This window comes from Stegodyphus dumicola, chromosome 7 (genome assembly GCF_044657685.1).
Source record: "Stegodyphus dumicola isolate Sdum_Otavi_A_Nest chromosome 7, ASM4465768v1".
Taxonomy (NCBI): Eukaryota; Metazoa; Arthropoda; class Arachnida; order Araneae; family Eresidae; genus Stegodyphus; species Stegodyphus dumicola.
Window position 1 is genome coordinate 81094369 of NC_140774.1, and position 22878 is coordinate 81117246.

Here is a 22878-nt window from a genome sequence, read left to right on the forward strand (position 1 = left end):
AGAGAATATGCATTTGGTCAGATTGAGAATATGTAATCCATGGTGAAATGTTTGAATATTGCAACACAATCTAAAAATAGCTTTAAGCTTATTGCAGTGGCTGAATGAAGAATCTAGCTAAAATGATTTGATCAATTAGCATGGCATGTTTTTTCTGTGTAACAGTGTTTGCCTTCGTGTCATAGATGTAACCAAAACTGCTGTTCAAGAATTTAGCTGGCTAACTGCATTATACACAGTCTAGTCACATTAATGTGACCCCCCGTCAAAAGCCGGAATAACCACCTTTCGCAGAGCGAACCGCTGCGAGACATGCAGGAAGGCAGTTAGGTTCTTAAGGTTCATCAGGATATTGAGCCATGTCGACTGCAATGCAGTGACCAGCTGCACTAGGTTATGCAGTTGAGGACCCAAGGTGCGAACAGCCTGATCGAAGTGATCCCACAGGTTCTCGATTGGGATTAAGTCCGGCGAGTTTGCTGACCAGGGAAGTACGATAAACTCATCATGGTGTTCTTGGAACCATGCACATACACTGTGAGCTGCGTGACACTTCGCATTGTCTTGCTGGTAGATGCCATCATTCTGAGGAAAAACATTTTTGCATGTAGAGGTGGACATGATCCGCAAGGATAGATGCGTATTTCTGTTGATCCATCATGCCTTCCACAATGAGTGCACTCAAGAGAATGCAAGAAAACATTTCCTAGGTTTCCTCCTCCAGCTTGGACCTTTCCGGCAGTTGTTGCAGGGTGTTTGCTTTCCGATGTTTCACGCTGTATATACCAACGTCCATCTGTCCTATGGAGCCTAAAGTGTGGGTTGCCACTCAATGGACGTCCAGTTGTGGTACTGGCGTGCAAAGTCCAGCCTTCGTTGCCAGTGAACTACTGCCAGCATATGTGCTTTAACCAGGTATCTGATGCAGAGGCCCGTACACAGCAACGTTCATTGAACCGTCCTTAAGGAGATACTGTTGGTAGGTAGCCTTTTGGTTAATCTGGAAGGTTTTGCTCAACGAATGCTCGTCTATTGGGCAGAACACATCTCTGCTTTGCCGTTCACCTTTGTCATCTATGGTCGCCCATGGTGCACCACATTTGCCACGTCGCTGATTTTGTAAAGTGCCATTTTGCAATGCACGGTATAGTTTTACCATGGTGGCACACGAGCAATTTACAAAATTAGCTGTTTCGTAAATGTTTCCATCCTTGGCCCGAAAGCCAATGATCATGCCCTTTTGGACATCAGATAAATCGCTCCATTTCTGCATTACGCCAATGATTTCTGACTTAGGCTTCATATTATGACTGGGCTATTGCAAGGTGCAATGATGCCGGTTCAATGAGATGATGCCCTGAAGCACATGACATAATGAGCTCTGGACGTGGAGAGAATCTCTGAAGAAAAATCGGAGGGTGACCTGAAGGGACCAAAGCAAGAAATGTGTCAGACAGATGACTCAGTGCTTGACGAGAGTAAGAGTGGAAAATAACCATATGTTAAACAATGATCGAGTAGAATAAATTCAAAATATAATAAATAATCAAGATACTACTTATGAAATACAACCTATAAGAATGCATACAAATGCTAAAGCCTTACAATGAAAACAGTAAATATAATGTATAAAATTTAAAATACAGAAAAATTCCAAACAAGTTCAAAACTCAACCGAGGTTAAAATCAGATAAATGGAAAAGTATAGGTAACCACCGACCTAGAAGCTAGGTAACAAAATTCTGGGTCACCACCAATGATAGTATGTGCAGCAAGAAGTCTAATATTTCTATCTTCATATAATATCTCGTGATTAAAGACTTGTGAACAGTTGACGAAGTCACATTGGACAGCCTGAGTAAAAAAACTTCTCATTAGTCCTTTTGATATAGTCATAGATAGTATTTATTTTAAAAAAAAAAAACCCTGTGAAGGCGTTCATTCCTGATCAGGTGGTCAGCATCGGTAATGACGCACAGGAACTTGTTTTGAACCACTTGTAGTTGGTAAAGTTGGCTCCTTGTGGTTATGTTCCATGCTGGAGCAGCGTAACATAAAATTGGTCTAATGCACGTAGTGTAGTAGATGTGTCTCTTAGTGCAAAGGCTAAGATTTGAATACTTCCCTATAACAGGGAGGCATCTACACATGATACCAATGGCTGTACTTTTGATACTATTGATGTGGTTAGCCCATGTCAATCTTTGATTTAAAATGATGCCTAAGTATTTGACTAAAAGAACTAGTTCTTGAAACAATAGAAGTTCTTTAAAGTTGGTATGTTTTCAGGTCTTGCTGAGGATTAGCAACTGAAATTTGCTCGCATTGATCTTGACACGCCAGTTGGTACACCAATCTTCCATGGAATAAAGATAATTTTGCATCTTGGTGATAGCTTGAATTGCTTTGATGGCGATTGCCGTATCATCAGGATAGCAAGCAAGTAGAGAGTAATTGTCCAGTCCGGGATGCGGAAAATCAAATATATAAAAAAAGAAATGATTTCTGATTCTTTCAGACACCCTTTATATATGCTCCACTGCAGTGTGCTGTCACCTGCCTTCTGTGATTGGTTACTTCACATTAATGTGACTGGACTGAGTACTTAACCTTATTTTCCTCCTCTAGCTTCTTCAGGTTATCACTTATTTATATTCAACAATGTCCAACACAATTCTCGTTCAGTGACGACATGGAGATGAAAAGCATGGCTTCAAGTGAAGATCAGATGATTTCTGTTGTTGGGATATTGACTGCTTGTTGAACATTTCACCCAATAGTCATAATTAGTGAAGGAGAATATATTACTAACTGAATCACAAACAGTTTGATGGGAATTACACATTAAATAATGCACATGAATTTATCTGATAATATATTTTACATACATTCATAAATAGATAAATTAATTATGATAAGAGTACTTAAATTATTTTGATAAAAATGAATAAGTTTAATATTAAAACTAACATATATTTATTCACATTTATGATTTTGTGAATAACTTTGCATCCTGAGGTAAAATTTTCTTACTTAAAATATTTAAATTTTTATTGTAGGTATCGTGATGGTGGTATTGGAGTTATAGACTCTCCTACAATGGTTACACCTGCATCTTCTTTACTGTCCATGCCAAATGTTTCTGTGGGCTCCAGTGAAATGGCTGGTACACTTGGAATAAAACTTTCACCATCTAATGGAACAATGGATGGGCACATGTTACCTTCAGATCCTCTATCTCCGGACAGAACCTCTCCCCCAACTACCTCAACGTCTCTTCCGAGAATAAAAAGTGATGAACATGACAGCTCTCTGTCAATGGAAACAACTACATGAGAATAGCCCAGCCTCTTTTGTAGGATATTAAACCTTAGCATTTAAAGATTTCTGGATTTCAGTATCAAGAAATATTTGCTTTCTAAACCACACAGACAGTGTATATAGCTGTAAATTTCAATTGTCATCCTTGTTTATGTCATATAAAAAAAAGAAGAGATTGCAATGTTCCTCGTATGATTGATATTGAAATTACCAGTTGGGATTTCAGAACATCTCAGTGTGCTAATGTGAAGATTTGTGAATAAATTGTTTTATAGTACAAGTTGAAAAGTGAAAATGTATTTTCAAAAAGAAAGATATATTTCTCAAAGCATTTTACTAAATGCTTTTTACAAAGTTTTCACTAAAATTTTCACTGTATCAAATTGTATAGAAAATTCATTAGGGCTGAAGAAAATGGAAATTTTTTGTGCATGCGATTTTTTTTAATGCACAGCTCAAGCTCAGAATGATAATGAGAAAATAAAAAAAATTATGTTCATTAAAAAGTGCATACTTTACACACCTTTATACATATTTTATTTACAGGCATGTTAACGTTTTTATTAATACTTTTTTATAATCAGAAGTGCAAACTTATTTCACCAATTGACAGAGTTAAATGATATAGAGAATAATGCATAAGATAAAAAAATCATAATATTCTGTATTAATTCTATGATGTATGGCATTAGAAACCATTTTTTGTTTGTTAAATAATAAAAAAATGATGAAAATATTCATAAATATATCATTTGGATATATACTGTAAATTAAATTTATACAACATTAGTGAAATTTTTTTTGGTTAATTGAAAATAATTATTAAAATGTTCATAAAAATATCAGTGGCTATACTATAAATTAAATTTGTTTTAAATACCATCAATAAAATTCTTTTTTTTTTTTTTTTAAATTATTAAGAAGCTTGTTTATGGTGGTGCCACACTTTACTTAAAATTAAAAAGACCATGAGCATAGCATAACAGAATGTATAAGAAGTGACTAAAATAAAATGTAAATCAACAAGAAGCATAGTTGTTGCCTTTAAATTAATCATGCTGCCGAATACTTAACGAGTCACATTTATAGCCATACAGAGATTAAAAAATAAATCTCTCATTTTGCACAGTGATGATTAATTCTATAAGACGATAAAAGGCATATTAATGTAATATAACACTAAAGTTGAAAAATCGTAGAAAGACATTTCCAATGTTAAAATTTTTTTCTTTTTGTCATTATTAGTATACTAACACAAATCGATAATTTTATTCTTATTTATTTAAATTAAGTCAGCTTTTATGCCACTGATAGCAAATAATAATTTTAATTTTTGTATATTCCTATTTAAAGCAAATACAGTGTTTCTAAATCATACGTAACATTTATGAAGCAAGTAAAGAACAAGAAAGTAAAGGCATTTTGTTTCGAAGAATGTAAAACGTGGTGCGATTTCTTTCTTAAGCATCATGTTATGATTTTGAATGAGAAAATACTCCCCAAGATCACCTTCGGAAAAGTTTTCTTCAGTCATGTTTTTGATGTAAATAATTTGTTCCATCCCTCTTGCATTTGTGAACATGAACTGAATTTTCTACAAATTGTTCAATATTTAGCAAGAGGATTTTCGTGTGTTTGAGAATCCTCATAGAGGGAAAAAAATTAATTAAAAAAATTCAATTAATAAATTATTCATTGTGCTTTGATAAGAACCCAAAAGTGCAAAATCCATGAAATATACTCAATGTTCTCTCTCAGGTACATATGCTATAATCTTAGTCTAGCATTTAAACTACTTGTTCTATCCTATCTGAGAATGAACATTAACTATAAGCAGATAATAATAGTTGCAGTATAGTAATGAGGAGCTTTTTAAAGTTTACAGGATATTTATATCGTCAAGGAAAATCCTGTAGAGTTAGACAATACCATACTTGATTGAATGATTCTTTTTTACTTTGCAGTTTATTTTCATGCTAGTGCCAGATCAGGATCTTCATAAGTTTACAATCACAATGCTGGAAGTATTAAAAAAAGCTAAACTTAATCGACAGCAATCAGAACATCAGGATTTGGGCAGTTAGGCATCAAGTCAGTAATGAGAAATGTAATTTGGACACTTTTTCCCACAAAAAATCAGTATCATCTGAGGTAATCCATACTTTATATGTAAGATTCATGACTAATAGCTGTTCTGTGCTAATGAATGCTGAATAAAATTTTTTTGCATTTAACTTCGATATACTGTGCACAGATTAGCTATCAGTTATTAACCTGATTGGTAATGGTATTATAGGACTTTGCAGATAATTGGCTTTACAGCAATATACGTGGTTCCAGTTTACTGAAACCTCATCTTATCATTATTCAGTAGTAACAAGATTACGAACTGAATTTTAAAAACAATACATCGGTCCAGGGAAATAGATTTCATTACCAAATACTGAACTAGCATCTCGGATTTCCTGATCTTTTGGCTTTTATTTGTGGGGTCACTTATGCTATGATATTTAGAGTATACTCTAAAACTAATCTGGCAGAATTTTGTAAAACTGACAAAAATTTGGAATAACTCAGAGATGACGCAGAAAAAGTAGTAGATGTATTCAATAACAGATACAGCTAAGAACAGCATTGACATTTTTACATGTGAATGTAAACAGAAGGTACAAAGGTACAAGTTTCTATACTCCCTCTTCACGATTTTATTTTTTTAAATAAATATAATTTTCAAATTCTCGCAGAGATCCTGTTCTGCTGGTTGTAAGTATAAGGAAAAGCAAATAAGAATTTGTTTCGTATGTATAGAATTTTTTGCCATGGAAAAGTATTAAGTGTTTTAGTGCAACTTTTCAAACTGGAACCTTTGTTTTACGGTTTTATGTAAAAAACATTCGATCCTTCATAAAAATTCTCATGCAATTTTAACTCTTTGATTATGATTGGGGTTATATATTTTATAGTGAAATTGATAAGCAAAGGTTTAAGAAAATTTGTACCTAGAATTAGGTATAGGATTAATTTAAAAAAAAAAAAAAAAAAAAAACAGCCACCTTTTTCAAACACCTTGTATATAACTATTTTCTATCAACATACAAATATGAAAGTTCCATGCTTCCCATTTAAGTTCAAATGAATCTTATGAAGTTAACCAGTGCACAGTGTGAAAACTGTCATATTGAACACAAACTGCCTTTACTTCTTTTTTCCTGTATTTGTATAAAAAATATTTAAAATTACATAAAAAGGAAAAATGACTAAAATTTTATATATGATAAAGAGTAAATTAAATATAAAAATATACCTAAACAAGTAACCAATCTTTGAAATGTTATATAACAAAAAAATTATGTCATATATAAAAGTATACATAATTATAAAACCATTTTAATTACAACAGCTGGATACTAATTTGCATTATAGGTTTTTAAGTAAAAAGGAAGTTTCTAAAAATACAGAAATACTCTACTGCTTTTAATGCATTTCTTTACATAGTGAATGATTATGTATTTGTTTAAATAAATTATTACAGTGATTTCAAATCAAAGCATGAAAAATGCTATATAACATGAATATTGATTGTTGTCTGATTAATGGATAGCATATTGAAAATAAACTTTACATTCTTCAATATGCATTTCATTTGATTCTGTGTACTCTGCAAAACTTGTGTACTGTTGTTCTGCAATTTTGTGCTTTTATCCATTAAAGATTCCAAGTTCTTTTGTGACAGAACTTTACTCCAGCATGTAATATTTCTTTAATAATGTGTACAGAATGTTTAAGTGCATGTAATGCCTTTCTGATACTGAACACAAATATTTTGTTGTTGGCCAGTTGCTGAAAAAAAGGGCATTTGAGGTGGCATAATGCCTAAAACAAATCTTAAGGTTACAATGTTTGATGCAGGGTTTTGATTATAATGTGCAAATATAACTGCTCAATGTGAACTACCTTCTAGTCTGTGATTTAATCCATCTCTTGCAGAGTACTTTTTTTTTAACAGTATTATTGGAAAAACAAAGGTGGTTATAGTTTCATCTTCTGGTTTGTACAATGTGCTGTGTTATTGTTTGAAAATTTAAGTATTTAGAATTCATCTGGAACTAATTGAAAATAAACCACTTTTGTGAATACATAGTGTTATTTATTTGTATTTTGTCTGCTTTATCTTTTTATAATTTATTGAAGTATACAGGCGTGTTCAAATATAAGTAGATTTAATAAGGAAAGGCTTTCATCATAAAAACTGTTCTTTCTCTCAATAATATGAGTATGAATAAACTCAATTTCAAATACAAAATAAAACTTCAGTTGCAAAAACATTGTAGATCCTAAAATAAAAAATTAGGGAGACAGTGCTGTTTGGCAGTCGTCCAAAGTTTCCAGGAAAATACAAAAAAGAAAATAAGCATATCCAAATAGACTAATGCAGAATCTTAATTTCAATGTATCTATATACTGTTGAGTTATTTGTTTATACAGGGTTAAGGACTTTTAAGGACCATCAATGAAAAAAGTTAAGGACCTATCAAGCAAATAGGAACTAAATAAACTAAATCAGTTATCTACACTCGAACTTCACTTTTGTAATTTGTAACAACAAAATAAATCTGTATATAGGAAACATTACTATTATATTGCAGAGTGATTAGGGATCCCCCCCTTTAAAAAAAAAAAAAAAAAAAAAAAAAAAAAAAAAAAAAAAAAAGCTGTAGAGGTGAAAAATGTGCAATGCCCTCGGGGAGATTTGGACCTTAGACATCTTGAATACGCCTCCAGTATGCTTCCAAATTACACCATGAAGGTAAGTGGAAAGGAGGGAGAAAATACCTTATAAAACATAATCTACTAATTTAATAATCATAAAACAAATTCAAGAATAAAATAAACTTCAATATAAATTTTATTTAATGCTAATTACTTGAAATTTTTTTTCAAGTAATTAGCATTAATTAATTAATTAAGTAATTAGCATTAAATTATAAATTTTCTAGAAACATTTATATTTTGTACTTTTAATAGTCCCACATATTTTAAAGAAAATTGGTGGCTTTTTATTTAAAGTATACTATTAGTTAGCTTTATAATGATATTTTTTTTTTGAATGCCTCACTTTGTGACATACTTGCTCAGTCCAAAGGTATATGCAAATTTTATGTTAAATGGCATTGAGTTAAACTGCAAAGTAAAATAATAATCAGCATGACAAAACAGAAGCTAGGCTTATGCCACCACAGTTGCTTTCTTAGAGAGCTGTTGATCAGAACAGACGTGAATGCCTGACGTTGGTAAGTGTTGAAAGTTAGTTGCACTTTTGTCTGAGTTAGTGTCATAGTTTTGTGTAGCTTTGCTGAAGTTGTAACCCAGTTAATAGTATTTAATATGAAGTTCCAATAAGCCATTGGAGTACTAGAGATGATAGGTTGTTTTGTATTATTTTAAGTCCCATTAGCTGTGAGGAATAAATTTTTACGTTTGTGCATTTTTTTTTTTTTTTTTTATTAAATTTTGCATACACAATAAGGATTAATGAAAAGAGATAACTCACCTTAACATGTACGGACAACTTCTAAGTTAAGCAGTTTGTTGCATCTTAACTTGAAAATTTTCAGATGTGTCAGCTAACTGATTTCCTTCTCTTTAGCGTTTTTGTAAGTTTATTTGTTTCAATAAACAAATTAATGCTCTCACTAGTTTTTGTTTCATCTCCTATTTTGTTAATATTAAACAATGTACCTATGAAGAAAAAAATTTCTTGCCCTTTTATAAAAACAATTTTTTTTTCAATGAATTTCCTCTTCATTTTAGAATTTTCAGATTTAATTAAAGATATTTGGTTTTCCAAAGAAAAGCTTGTACTTAGAATGTGTAGAAGAAACTGCTAATTTTATTTCTTTAATAATAATTGAGTATTGAAAATAAATATGAAATGATAGAAGGTCAAGACGTGCATCACAGGCCAGTGAATATTAGTGAAGCACCAAGCAACAAAATTTAGGGCACGCACTGAGGTTATGCATGGTGCACTGAGGCATTTATAATGACTATTTTATTTAACTGTTGCTTTTCAATTTCTTTGGTTGGATTGATCCTTGTGTCTAGTGGAGAGATAAGAAAATAAACGCATTAAGAGACTTCTGTGAATTTTCAAGAGAAAAGTGATACACATTCAAATATTCTGAAATAATTACATAGGAAAAAATATAAAAAAAAGGAAAATGAAATTAATTGTTGTTAAATAATTACAGTAGCATTTCTGTTTTTTTAAGAAGCGTTTCAGAAACACTGCCTTTATATAGCATTTATTATTTTGTTTATTTTTCAGAATTGAAATATTTCAAAGTCACCAAAATGGAAAGTAATGTCACTTTAAAACATGGCCAAAGAAAATAAAAATGTTCTATTTTTAATGTCACTTCTTAAATATAATTTTAATTTATTATCATCATTTTACTATATTTATTAGTGTTACTATGTTTTAATTTAGATGCTATGATTGATAATTGTTAATGATTTTAACTTAGATGTTTGTTAAAAAACTGTCAAAATTTTGCAAATCTCTGAATAAAATTTTTTTTATACAAGCTGATTTTGAAATCACTAAATTTTGCGCCCTATAATAAAAACCTCATATCTCAAAAGGGCAATGTAATATTTTATGAATTCTTCATTCGCAAAGAAGGAATTAATTTGAAATGCTTATGTTTCAATTGAAACAGAGCCTCGTGCTTTTAAAACTTGAGTAATCACTATTTTTTATTACGAAGTAAAGATTTTTGAAACGTCAAATACATACTTCTTAATGCATCAGCAAAAAAAAAAAAAAAAAGTTCCTCCAAAGTTAGGCTTACCGTATTTTGTATTTTTTAGGGTCCAACCCAGGACATATAAGCCCAGAATATATTTTTGAAATTATTTAAAAGTCTTAACAAACTGTTAAGACTCTTAAACTGAAACATTAAACTTTATTTATTCAGTAGTATTTTTCATTAGACACGACTTTTTCCAGAAATCGTTTGCTTGTTTTAATTACATCATAAAATTCATAACAGGAAAGTTCTGAATTAATTTTAACATTTAGCATATGTTTAACAGTACATACTGAAAGCCTACCCCTTTCTGCAGGCCAAATGTTCCCCGTAATTAAAAAACTCTCTCAACGAAGCAGATGTCCCAGGCAAAGACATTGCAAACTCAGCCATTTAAAAAATATTGCAACTTGAAATACCAGTCTTTGAAAGCACTTTAAAAATTGCTTTCACTTCTCTTCAGTAGTATCAGATACTTTTTCAGAATCTGATCCACAACCTACCCTTTGGTTTTGAATTATATGGTTTAACAATGTACGTTTATCAAAATAACTCATCAATATTTATGAATTCTTGTATAATTTCATTAACAACCTGTGCACTCTCTTTTAAATCAGACCTGGCAATTTCATTTCATAAATTTATCCATTGAAACTTACTTTATCAAAACTGGTTCTTCACAATTCTTAAGTATTGAATACTAGGATTATAAAAATTGTCTACGCTTGAGAAGAATTTTTGTTCCTGAACATCATTATTTTCTTTTAGAGTGCGTAGCAATTCTTTGGCAGAAGATGGTATAAATTTGTGGGTTTTTCCTTCCTGAAGTCGACAAATTAATTCAGAATATGTCTGAAATGCTTCTGTTGCTGTGATAGAACTAGCTTCCAGTTTCAGAACTACATTATTAAATAACTATAGAGAACCATATAAAAATTTCAAAAACAGTTCACTTTCTAGATTTAAAAAAAAATCAAATACTAATTTTGGGCATTTGTCACAAGATAGGAAGTATGATAGATACAAGATAGGCCATCAAAAATGGAAAGAATTCTATCAATTGCAGGTAACAAACTAAGAAACCTTGTGCTATGAGATAATACTTTTTTTAATCTGTTTGCACAAATTCACAGAACTCTTTCGTTGCTCTTACTGTATATATGTGAAAATATTCGTAAATTAAAAATTGTCTACACTTGAGAAGGAATTACGTTTGAAATTAAAAATTGTCTATGCTTTTATAACAATAACTTTTATGTTCAGGGGTAGAGAATCACATGCTGTTTGTACTGAATAATGTACAATGTGGGCTGAACACCAATTCCTAAAATAAGTTTATCTAAATCATTTTGAACTTTTCTGAACACATTTTCATTCCCTTTTCTCTTCACACCACCAAAATTACTGTTAGTATTATTGGCAGTATAACAAACCAACTTTTCTTCAAGTTTATAGTTTTTCAAGCACTGCAAAAGATACCGAGCCAAAATTAGAGCAGTTTCACCTGACACTTCATTGAAATTTAAAAGCTTAACTCGAATTCTCTCCTGCAAGTTGAATTGGTGAATATACCTCGCACAGGGTTAGTAATTCGATAAACTTGAACATTTTAAAGACACAGAACAGACCATACAGGTTACCTGCACAGCTGCAACTGAGCACAGCTGTTTCCAAGGAATGCCGGGACATGACGCAAGCACTTGTTGCAGTTCACATATTAGTGGATACAACAAAATGGCCCTTACTTAAAAAACACGCTACGTAGCTTGAGGAATTAAAAATCATTTCACTGCAGGAAGATGTCTCCTACTGCAAATAGCATGTTTCCTGTGATAATAAATGCATGATTTACCAAATTGAACAGAACTATCAGTTTGAGAATTTTGAATAAATTTATGCTTTACTGTGAATTATTATTGATGAAGTGAGGTATTTATATATGCATAATCATATATATTATAGCATATTTCTTTAATTCTGTGATAAATTAATTATAAGGTACATCCTTAAATTTTGAAATAAAAGCTTATTGAAGAGAGATAAAAGAAAAAATGCTCAAACAGCACCTAGTAATTTTTCTTTGTTTGATAATTGACTTTGATTTATTAACAGTAATGGTATATCTATTTAAACTAGTGATTTGTAACAATTAATTTATTTAGAATATTCACAAAAATCTGTATTTTACTGAATTAATAATAAAAAATATGTGTGCCTAAGAATTAAAGAAATATTATACATTTATAAATACATATTATAGTCACATGTTATGCACAATATATATATATATATATACATATATATTGTTGAAATATATATATTGTTGAAGACTGTTTTATTATATATATTGTTTACTATATATAAATTGAAGGCTGCTTTATATTATATATATATATATAATAAAACAGTCTTCAACCTAAGTATAAACAGTTTCATAAATATATAAAATGTAAATTTCAATCACTATTCAGTAGGTAAATTCCACAGAAAATTGCATATATATATATAGTATATAATATATATACTATATATATAATGATTTGAAGAGAAGACTGAGATACTTGCAATCATGGCTAGTCAATATTTTTTTATTTTCACTGACAAACATTTTTAATGGCCATAACAGGCATTAAGTATGCCCATTCTTGAATGCACTTTAGCCTTTTTTTCTAACACTGCAGCAAGTAAGGACAGCAATCTAGAAGAAAGTTTGGTTCAGAATGATTTAGTTTCAGTAAAGATTTGTCTTGATAGGCTAATTTGAAGTTTTGGTTTCCATATTTGAAATCCTTATTCAGCTGAAGCACAATGTCTGCATGATAAGCATTATGCAAGAATAATGTGATATGGTTTAATTTAGAAATGGCGTAGTTTAAAGACAGAAAGCCACTCAGATATAATAGTGGTTAGAGATGCTGACTGTCATGGCAAAGGACCTGGATTTGAATCTAGAAGAAAGCATGTTCATAAATGCATAACATATGTGCTGCATGGGGGTTCTCAAAATATGTGACAATCTGAAAATCTTCTCGAGTGGCTTAATGGTAGAGGAAAAGAGTTGGAATATAGCGTTCAAGGTTCATGCCAATGACAGATGCAATCTTGTACTAATTGGCATGATAAAATTTGTATTATAATTTTTATTTACAGATTTTTACATAGTTTACAACAGCAGTTCCCAATCCGTACTTTGCACAGACCTGCGGCCTCTTCAGCTGCTCTAAAGAAATAATAAAAACAAATAATTGAGAATAAGAGATAAAAATTAGAATCAAAATCAAATTTAGATATTATATATAATTCAGCCATTATGTAGAACTGCATATTGAAAGAAGCTTCTTACTCATTCTTGATCCTTTAAGAATTCTTGGTATTTGCTTAAAACACAGTGTTCATTAATAAAGGTGATAGTAAATATAATTAACTATATAAAACTGTGATCTCTTTAACAGCAAACTCTATATACCAATATGTGAAGAGTATGAGAAATTGACAACTCTCCTGCTGCATGTCAAAGCAAAATGGTTGTTTCAAGGTGTAAAGCAATCACTAGTGTCTCTTTGAATATTTTAAAGTTTTTGTAAAATGTTGTATCTTAATTTAGGCCTGTGTGCTGTAATTAAATAATATTAAAATTAAATTCTAATTGTCTTCTATGAAAAGTACTATAAATTCCAAATAAACGGATATGTGTTTGAACAGAACTACATATAATTTACTGTAATAACTTTAATAATGCTCTCAAGAATAATGAGTAATATCTGTTATAACACAGGATAGTTAAACTTTGGTAGAAACTTTATGTATGACTAACTTTTGACAATATAACATTGAAAATAAATTGAGATAATGTATATTTCTGAATATAAGCCAAGGGTGTACTTTTTCCCTCAAAATTTTACTTAGAATTCAAAACTTATACATAAGCTGAAATGGGGGGGGGGAATCCTGTGATGTTAAAACATATCACCATATGCTGCCAAGCAGGAGAAATGGATGGAATATTTTATAATCAAATCGCGGTAAAAAAAAAAAAAAAAAAAAAAAAAAAAGACGCTAACGATGATAGTTTTAACTATGGTAAACCCTATCTGAAGTTAGCACATTTTTTCTATTCATTTGTCTTGTACAGGATTTGTTATATCTGTGCTAGTTTTATTTTCTGTGCCACTTTATTTTGTGTGAAAAATGAACAGGAAAAGAAATTTTTACATGGCAAATTTCATGCTATAAGTGCGCATTTACTGAAAATTTTAACCTCATGGCATACTCGGCATTTCTCCATAAATGAAAAAGAAGTTCAAATGGAGGGAAAAAAGGTCAGCAAATATAAGCAATTTGGGGGAGGGGATTTTTCATAAAATAAAAAACTCATTCATTAAATTTTTTTTTATTAACTTCAAAAACCTAAACTAAAGAAACAAAAAAGTGCTGCGTTGGTGATATATCACTTGTGCCCAATAAATGGAAACGTACACAAGTTTTTTACGATATTAGGAACCGTACTCTATAATTTAGCTTTAGAAAGAGTTTAAAAAATTCTCGACTTAATACAGTATTATGGGCAAGTCGAATTTTTTAAAATAATATTTCATTTCATTAACAGTTATTTTAGATACCTCCTTACTTTACATTCTCTTACAATCTATGCATTTTTCCTAACGCTGGTTTACAATAACCAGACATGCAGTTCTTCAGCTCATGTTGAAATATGAAGGATCATTCAAAATTTAGGTCATTACTGCATTAATACTCTATTGGAAATTCTAAAGCTCTTCTGTTTTTAAATATTTTGTGATTCTGTTTTAAATTTTATATGATGTAAGGGTGAAGAACACGATAGTTAATAGCACTAAAAAGTCAAAAAAGATTGTTAAATCATCTTACTAAGACAACTGAACATCGATATGGTTAACTGAGAAAATACTGAACAAAAATATAGGCCAACACTTAATGCTGTATCAGGAATTCTAAACATGTGTTGCTTTTAAAAATTTTCATGTTGAATTTTATGTGGTATAAGTGCAAACAAAGCGATGCTTAATAGTAAAGCTGAAAAGACGAAAAAAGTTATGCTAGCAGGAATAAGTTCAACAGCTCAGAGCATAAAAACTGTAACAAACCCTTAAACTAGTACATTAAAATCAGAATCTTTTTAGCTTTTTATTTTCTTTCTTTTTTAACTTTATACTATCATTTTGCAAATGAAAGTATAATAAAAAACATGCAAAATCCTTTTAAATTTTAATCTACATATGTATATTTCACATAATTTCAGAACTGCATAAAAAGAAACTCAACCATCCATAATGTTAGCAAATATACATAATAAATAATTCATAAGTAATACTGAATCTAAGTAAAGAGTAATGGGTACTACTCCATTTCAGGGGGCTGTTGGTGATGGTTAAATTTTTTATGCCAAATTAAACACCAAATAAGGCAAAAATTCAAAATCTAGATCCTAATCTTAAATTATAAATTTTTAGAGCAGGCAGAAAATTTTTAATAGCTTCCAACACTGAAAATGGAGGGGAAGAAAAAAAAAAAAAAGTTACTTTTTTATGCATTATAGATCTACATAAACTCAGATAAGTACAATTTGAGATGTTATCGAGTCATGTCTTGACACATGTTGTGCCATTTTGTGCTTCCCCACTGGCGTTCTACAGTTTGAGTGCGACATCCACTTTCTGGACTGAGAAATTTGTGGTTCACAATGAAATGTTTGAAGCTGGCATCTTCCAGTTCATCTGATTTATAAGCCTTCCAAGAATTTATGTAAACAGTTGTTCCATCCGTAACATTTTCCTTAGTGACAACCAATAAAGTTTTCGTCAATTAATCAGGAATTGCAACTAAAAAAGCATTCACTAGAATCTCAGCACAATCTGCCAAAAACCCATTGTTGTGGAAGAACTCAATCAACGTTGCTCTTTCTCCTAGTGAAAAAGACTATCATCTGTTTCGACAACCTTGTCACTTCTGCCAGGCTATTATAGCTGCTATGCAAACCCTCTGCACATAAGTATACCAATCAACAGTCATATTATGGTTTATCTTAAGTTGTAATTTGCAACATTCAATTGAAGTCATCTCCTGGCACCAGAAACACGCGAAACTCACAAGTGTGTTCGTGTATTTCTGGTTCTGGTGGTATATTTTGAGATCTTCAAACCAATTTTGCTTTTGCAATCCTTTCCTGCAATGCCATTTCCCAACATTTTGTTCAGAACTCAATTTCATTTCATGATCTTTCAAGCATAACTGCTTATTTTTCATGATGCTTCTTGTTTAAAATAAATCAATCGCAGACTTTTCATACATAGGCAATTCCAAAACTGTGAAATCTATAAAAGTGGGAGGGGGAATGCTTTAACCCTCTAAGCGGTAAGGGCATATATATATGACCTAGAATATTTTTGTGATATCTGTAAGAACTTATATATACGTGCATATTAAAATATGTCAAAGAAATTAAGGCAATATATCAAAAGTACTTAAATCCAAGTATGAAATTCCAGGAGTGTTTTTACCTTAAAATAAAAAAAAAAAATAATTTGTTCTCATAGTAGTTTTGGGAAATTTGTGCTTTCTTAGCGAAAACCCTGGCTGCTCAGAGGGTTAAACTAATATTTATTTCTTGTAAAAAGGTTATTAGGTTAGGTTATTTAATTAGGAAAAAGCCTCGAGGGCTATCTGCCTAAGGGGAGGAATGCCTTCGTGGAGGTCTTTCTAAGGGAAACTGGCTTGTATACACGTTACACATGGGGAAAATCATGAAAATACCCAGGCAGCCAGCCAGTTCACGGGATTCGAAGCGCGGACCGAACTACTAGTGTTCAGCGATTTTACCGCTCGGCCACTGGTAGGCCCCTTGTAAAAAGGAAACTGAACTTGTGAATTATGTGAGTTGTTAACTGAACTAGTGCATTGTGTTAAGTTTACCACAATTAATCAAGCATCACTGGCATCAATAACAGTTTGGAGACTTTTTTATGTGCCTGGGAACGAAATAGTACCATTGATTGAAGACGTTACTTCAAAGCAACATATCGTAAATTTGGTGAAATAATGTTTAAGCCTTTTTGGTACAGAAAAAAAAAAAAAAAAGCATAAATGTTAGAAAATGATGAATATTTGTATGAAATAGTGAATGCATGTATGTAATTATATTTGGGGATGCAATGCTGTTTTGAGACTTCTGAAACTGTATCAGAAAACTCTTATCACCATTTTTTTTTAAAAATTATTATTATTATTATTTGAAAACCTAAAAGTTTACATTTAACCATCTTTTTCCCCCTGATTATCTACAGGAATTTAGCAGCTAATTTTAACTGTAATTTTATATCATTCTTTTAAATATTTAGAACCAGCTCTTTCTTTTTTCTCAAACCATTTTGAAGTTCAAAATTTTTAGTCAAACTTCATAAATATGTATTTGCATACTCATCATCTCTTTTGTAACAATCCCTCTATTTAATGGATGTAGATATAATGGAATCAAAGTGGCACCTCACTTAACAATCAAATTGCCCCCCCCCCCAAAAAAAAAAAAAAAAAAAACTTTGGACATTGAATGGTATCTTGAGCAATGAACACTCAAATCAGCAATATGTGATTTTCAAAAGTGTTTTAAGGTAACCTATGCCACATAATTAACACTCAAGGCCCTTTGAAAAACATAATTTTAATACTTTCTATTGCTTAACTCTCATTAACAGAACCTGAACAATAACTTGTAGGACTTGGGTCAGGAGGAAATTACACGAGACTGGGCTGCAGACAGAAAATGCGAGCATTTTAACATTGTCATGTCTCAATTTAGAAGGTTTTTAAAACATACTGTATTTTCTGGTGTATAAGACACACTTTTTTTTTTTCTTTTTGAAAATAGTTCTGAAAAATGGGGTGCGTCTTATACGTCGACACTCAGTTTTTTTATTGCATTCATTTCTGAAAATTTCCTCTATTCGGAGTTATGCAATTTTTTTCTTGTTCCCTAGTGGAGTGTGGGAATATTACAGTTATGTAGAGGTCACTGAATGTGTATGTGCTGTCATCAACAATCACAGCAGAGTTTGTTTAAACTTTCCAATTTTTGTAAACGGCTTTTAAGTATGTGAAATTTCTATTGTTCAATTTTCTTAAATTTGTTGGCCAGTTATGGCTCAAAAACAATGTTGGCATTAATATAACATAGCATACAAGCTACTTGTGATTGCATATGCTAAAAAACATGGAAACAGGGCTGCAGAGAGGCATTTCAGACCACCCCCAACTGAGAAAATGATGATAACTTGGCAAAATTATAATGATCAGTAATAAAGTTTTATTGTTAAAAAATGTGTATAAAAAAAGGGGGTGCATCTTATACGCTGGCATATATGGTAAGTAATAACAAACCACACTGGAAAATTTTTGAATGAACCTGACGGTCAAACAGTGCTTAGATATAAAGAAAATATAAAAGAAGACGCCTTCTAAAGAAAATTTACCTGATGATTTTTATAATTTTGTATCCCAACAAGAATAGCTTCTCATTTTCTGCTTATGTCACCTGCTTGGTACATTGCCATATGCACAGGTACAGTTTTTGGTTCATTAAATTGTACACAAAGTAATATTGTAAAGTCTAAATAAGTGATCATCATCTAATCTCATCACGTACATCAGGAACGATCCATTTTACATCAGTTTCTATATAAATTGTTTTAGTTTTCAAGAACAAATAATTTATGTTAAGCATGGAAGATAAGAAATTATGTGAATGCTGAACTATTAATAACATAGTGCACTGTTAATAATACTGGAAGCATATTTTCACTTTTAATACTTTTTCTTAAAAATTTATTTTAATAAATAATGTAAAACCATGACCTAACTTGCTTCCAATTTGATTAAAATTTTGATTCAGAAACTTATCCCGAAATTTTTCTAATTGTTAAAAGATAAATTATAACTAAAATATTTTAAAATAATTATGACTTTATTTTATTTATGTACATAATAATATATATGAAATCGTCACATTAATTTTATTATAATTTAATATCTATGTAAATGATAAGTCATGTTGGAAAATTCACAATCAACATTAGTTCAAGCTGGTTCAATAGATGTAAAATAAAAATATTCAGACAATTTAAATATAAAGAAAAATAAACGTACCTCTTAATATTTTTATTTTATTACATTCTACTATTATTAAAATAGTAAAATACTATTTTAATTTCCTGTTTTGTCGTCCAACCTTTTCTTTCCTTTTTTTAATATGTTTAGGCACTTTGTGTTGTTGTTTTTCTCGCCTGGCATCCTTAAGTACTTTTTTCCTTTCTTTTTTTGAATTTGGCGATTCATCACGTGGTCTGGAAAATGTTGAATGCTTTGATTTATCTTTCTTACTAACTGAGTTCTCTGAACAGGAAGAATCATCATCATCATCATCATCGTTTTCTTCATTATCATTTTCATCATCTCTTCCCCTACTATTGTCATGACTTTTTTCATTTGTTTCTCGCAGTCGTGAAACTGTAAGGCTCGGCTTTAGACCAGTGACTGAATGATACAATATTTCTCGATCTTCATTAAATACATCATTTTCAACATCAATCACTTGGCTTAAATTTTTAGGAATATAGGCTTGTTTAAAGACTTCTTCATCAACTTTTTCATCTTCACATAAATCTGAAGCCCTACTGGTGGCTTTTCTTTGAGCTTCGGCTAAATAATCATCGATATTTTCATCGTTAATGTTATAATCAGTGATAAAATCAAATAACTCACGTACGGTCATAACAGGAACATTTTGCTTTTTAAAAAAGTCTGTTATATTCAAACAATCTTTTCTCAAGAATTCTATTGCACGAGGATGTTCTAACTCAACTGATTGAGATACATCAATCATAATAATTTTCCCATTGAAGTATAACATATTGTATTCACTTAAATCAGCATGAATTAACTTGCATTTCTGAAATAAATTTCTCATCATTATTATACAGTCCAAGTATAATTCTCGTGCTTTACCTTCTGACAAATTAACTTCCTTCAGTAATGGTGCTGGCAATCCATCTTTACCAATAAATTCCATAACCAAGACGTGGCTCTTTAAAATAACTGGTGCAGGACAAGGCAATCCAGCAGAATAAATCCTCCACAGGTTTCTCATCTCCTTTTCAGCCCAGGTCTGCACCATTTTTCTGGAGTTTCGACGACAATATCCAGTTCGAAATCTATAATCTCCAGTAACATACCTATCTCTGTCTTTGAAAGTCAATATAGCAGTTTTATAGACCTTCACTGCTCTTTCACTGTTATCACTGGCAGAAGCATAATACACATTAGCTTCCTTGCCAGTGCTAATGCAGCCATGAATTTCTGAAATTATCCCTCGGCTCAGCATTTTAAATAAAATCATTCGAGTTCTTGGGTCAAGAACTTGCTCCACAGTGGCACGTTCATTTTTATCTCGTAATCTTATTTTCATCGATTCTTTTTTCCTAGCATCATCATTCAATAATTTGACAGCCATATCAGGTAATCTAGAATTTTCATATTTGTCAAGTGATATTTTAGTAACAAATTTTTGGTAAGCATGGTCATTGGGTTGAAAAGTGCTATCTTTTTCTTTGCGCAGATTTGATTTTTCAGAATGAACAGCATCATCTTCAGTAGGAAGTGCATAATCTTCACCATCAGAAAATTCTTCACTTTCATCATTATCTGATAAATCTAGTACAAGATTATCCATTTTGACACTGAGTGAATCCATTTTAGAGCCTTATCTGAAAAATATAAGATATTAATTTGTAGAATAAACAAATTTTCATCCCAAATAATATAAAAGCTGATCTATAATTTCAGGAGGGGTACGAAACATTGATCTTAACAAACTCTCAAACTAAGCATACAACATTTATCTCCAAGAAATATTAAATGCTAAGAGCCTCCTGTTGACAGAAAATGATGAAACACACACACACACAAAAAAAAAAAAAAAAAAAAAAAAGGTCTCCCCCCTCCCCCTGTAGAGTGTTGCCATTGCTCGCTTTTAAATTGTTGAGTTTGTCACTCAAAAATTCATTAAAGTTTTATAAAATATGAAATCGATAATAAAACAAATTCCAAATTTGGTCTTCCACATGCCCATATTTGTAGGAAAATTACCTCATTCAAAATTTGATGGCTCTATGTACTGTTGTTTTATCACAATGCGAGAAATATACATACATTTATGCAGAAGTTTCATTATTTAATTTCTTCAAATATAATGCAAGACTAACATTTGGCGGCAAAAGTTTGAAAATTGAAACAGACATTTATAGTGATTCAACGCAAAATCGCAAAACAAAAACAATAGTCCTTCAGGAACAAAGCTCTTTTGGACCAAAAAAAAAAAAAAATTCACAATTTATTTTATTAAAGGTTCTAAACTACTAAGGAAATAAAAGATTAAAAATTATATTTAAAGTACTTATATTTCAAAACCATTTATTTTGTATTCAAGCATATTAGCTTGCAATTAAAATTACAAAAAGTTTCATTGCGATAGAAACAGTACATTGGATGCACAGTAAAAGCTCAACTACCTGTAAAGTTCGCAGAAAGCCGATTTCCAGATAAGCAAAAACTGTGAATAGTTGAGCATATAAAAAATGGAATTCCTGTTAGAAAAGAAAAATCAATGGGAAAAATTTCCACTCTAAAAATTATAAAAATAATCTTACCATGGCCACTACAGAAGATAAGTACCACTATTTTAATTTGAATATAAACATAAGCAAATGCAAGTGGAAGGGCACACACATTTAGTGCTAACTTTTTCACAAGCAAAAAAAGCAATTAATTAAAAATTTTGGTTTTATTAATTAGTGTTTTACCTCTTTGAGCAATTAAATGTTATCAAACATGTTATGTTTTAACTTTAGAGAAGGGTTTTCTGAAACATGATTTTTAAGGCTAGAATGGAGATTACGTGCCATTGTCGCCAAGACCAGCAATACTGCACTTTAATTAAGATTGCACTAAACTACAAAAACCCGCTAGGGTTTAGAGTTACTGTTTATACTATTTAACCAGGCCTTTTGAATATTCATTATTTCACCAAAGAGGAGATGCAATAGATTTGTGTGAATGGCAATGTCGTGTGTCTGGTCCTTCCACGCATGAGGTTAAAAGGAGTGTAAGAAAGGGTTCTTCGTTTTCCAAGGGACGAAATACCTGCAACTAACACATTTGTGGGGTCAGAAATGCATGAATCAGTTTATTATGGATGAGTTATATAAGTGACCACACTATGGTAGATTAGACAATGTTTTGTAGACAGGTGTGGGTAGAGACAGGCTTGAGAGAGAATGACATACTTGGAGGGCACAGAAGTGCGACTGAAACTGATAAAAGTAAGTTTGGAAAAAGAAAATAGCACAGTGGAAAGCATGTGATGAAAAATGGGTATCTGGAGGTACTGAAAGGGATTGAGCAAATATTTTTTCAATATGGCTGAGAAGTTATCAAAAGAAAAGAAAACATTTTGCCAGAATGTATTAATTATTATTTTGGACTGTTAGCAACTTTATGATTGTCTTAGCAATGTGGGATTCACATGCTTCAGCATAAATCAGAGTCTTGTTTTTAACCCTTTCGCGATGCCGCACCTTTGTTTATGATGTCCGTGCAGGACGGAAGGGAATCAAAGGCAGTCACCATACAGGATGGAGGTTTTGCATTGCTAAACCTAATT

General features: G+C 31.2%; 2 protein-coding genes across 7 annotated transcripts in view; one reads left to right on the forward strand and one right to left on the reverse strand.

The window, feature by feature from the left end:
• The window catches only part of LOC118182611 (uncharacterized), an 826788-nt gene extending 819331 nt beyond the window's left edge, over window positions 1–7457 (forward strand). For all 4 annotated transcript variants that reach the window (XM_035352007.2, XM_035351999.2, XM_035351994.2 and 1 more), the window contains one exon: window positions 3060–7457. In XM_035352007.2, coding sequence (XP_035207898.1) covers window positions 3060–3336 — 277 coding nt within the window. In that variant the 3' untranslated portion in view covers window positions 3337–7457. The remainder of the gene's footprint in view (window positions 1–3059) is intronic.
• A 5798-nt stretch (window positions 7458–13255) lies between these two features.
• Window positions 13256–22878, reverse strand: part of RIOK1 (RIO kinase 1) — a 35846-nt gene continuing 26223 nt past the window's right edge. For 2 of the 3 annotated variants that reach the window (XR_015042150.1, XR_015042149.1), the window contains 2 exons: window positions 19308–20923; window positions 13256–13353 (listed from right to left, as the gene is read on the reverse strand). Coding sequence is in view for 1 of the 3 variants with exons in the window: in XM_085820515.1 (XP_085676641.1) it covers window positions 19360–20910 (1551 nt within the window). In the remaining 2 variants the exon portion in view is untranslated. Of the gene's footprint in view, window positions 13354–19304; window positions 20924–22878 lie in introns of those variants that run through there. The other variant, XM_085820515.1, reaches the window with a different exon arrangement.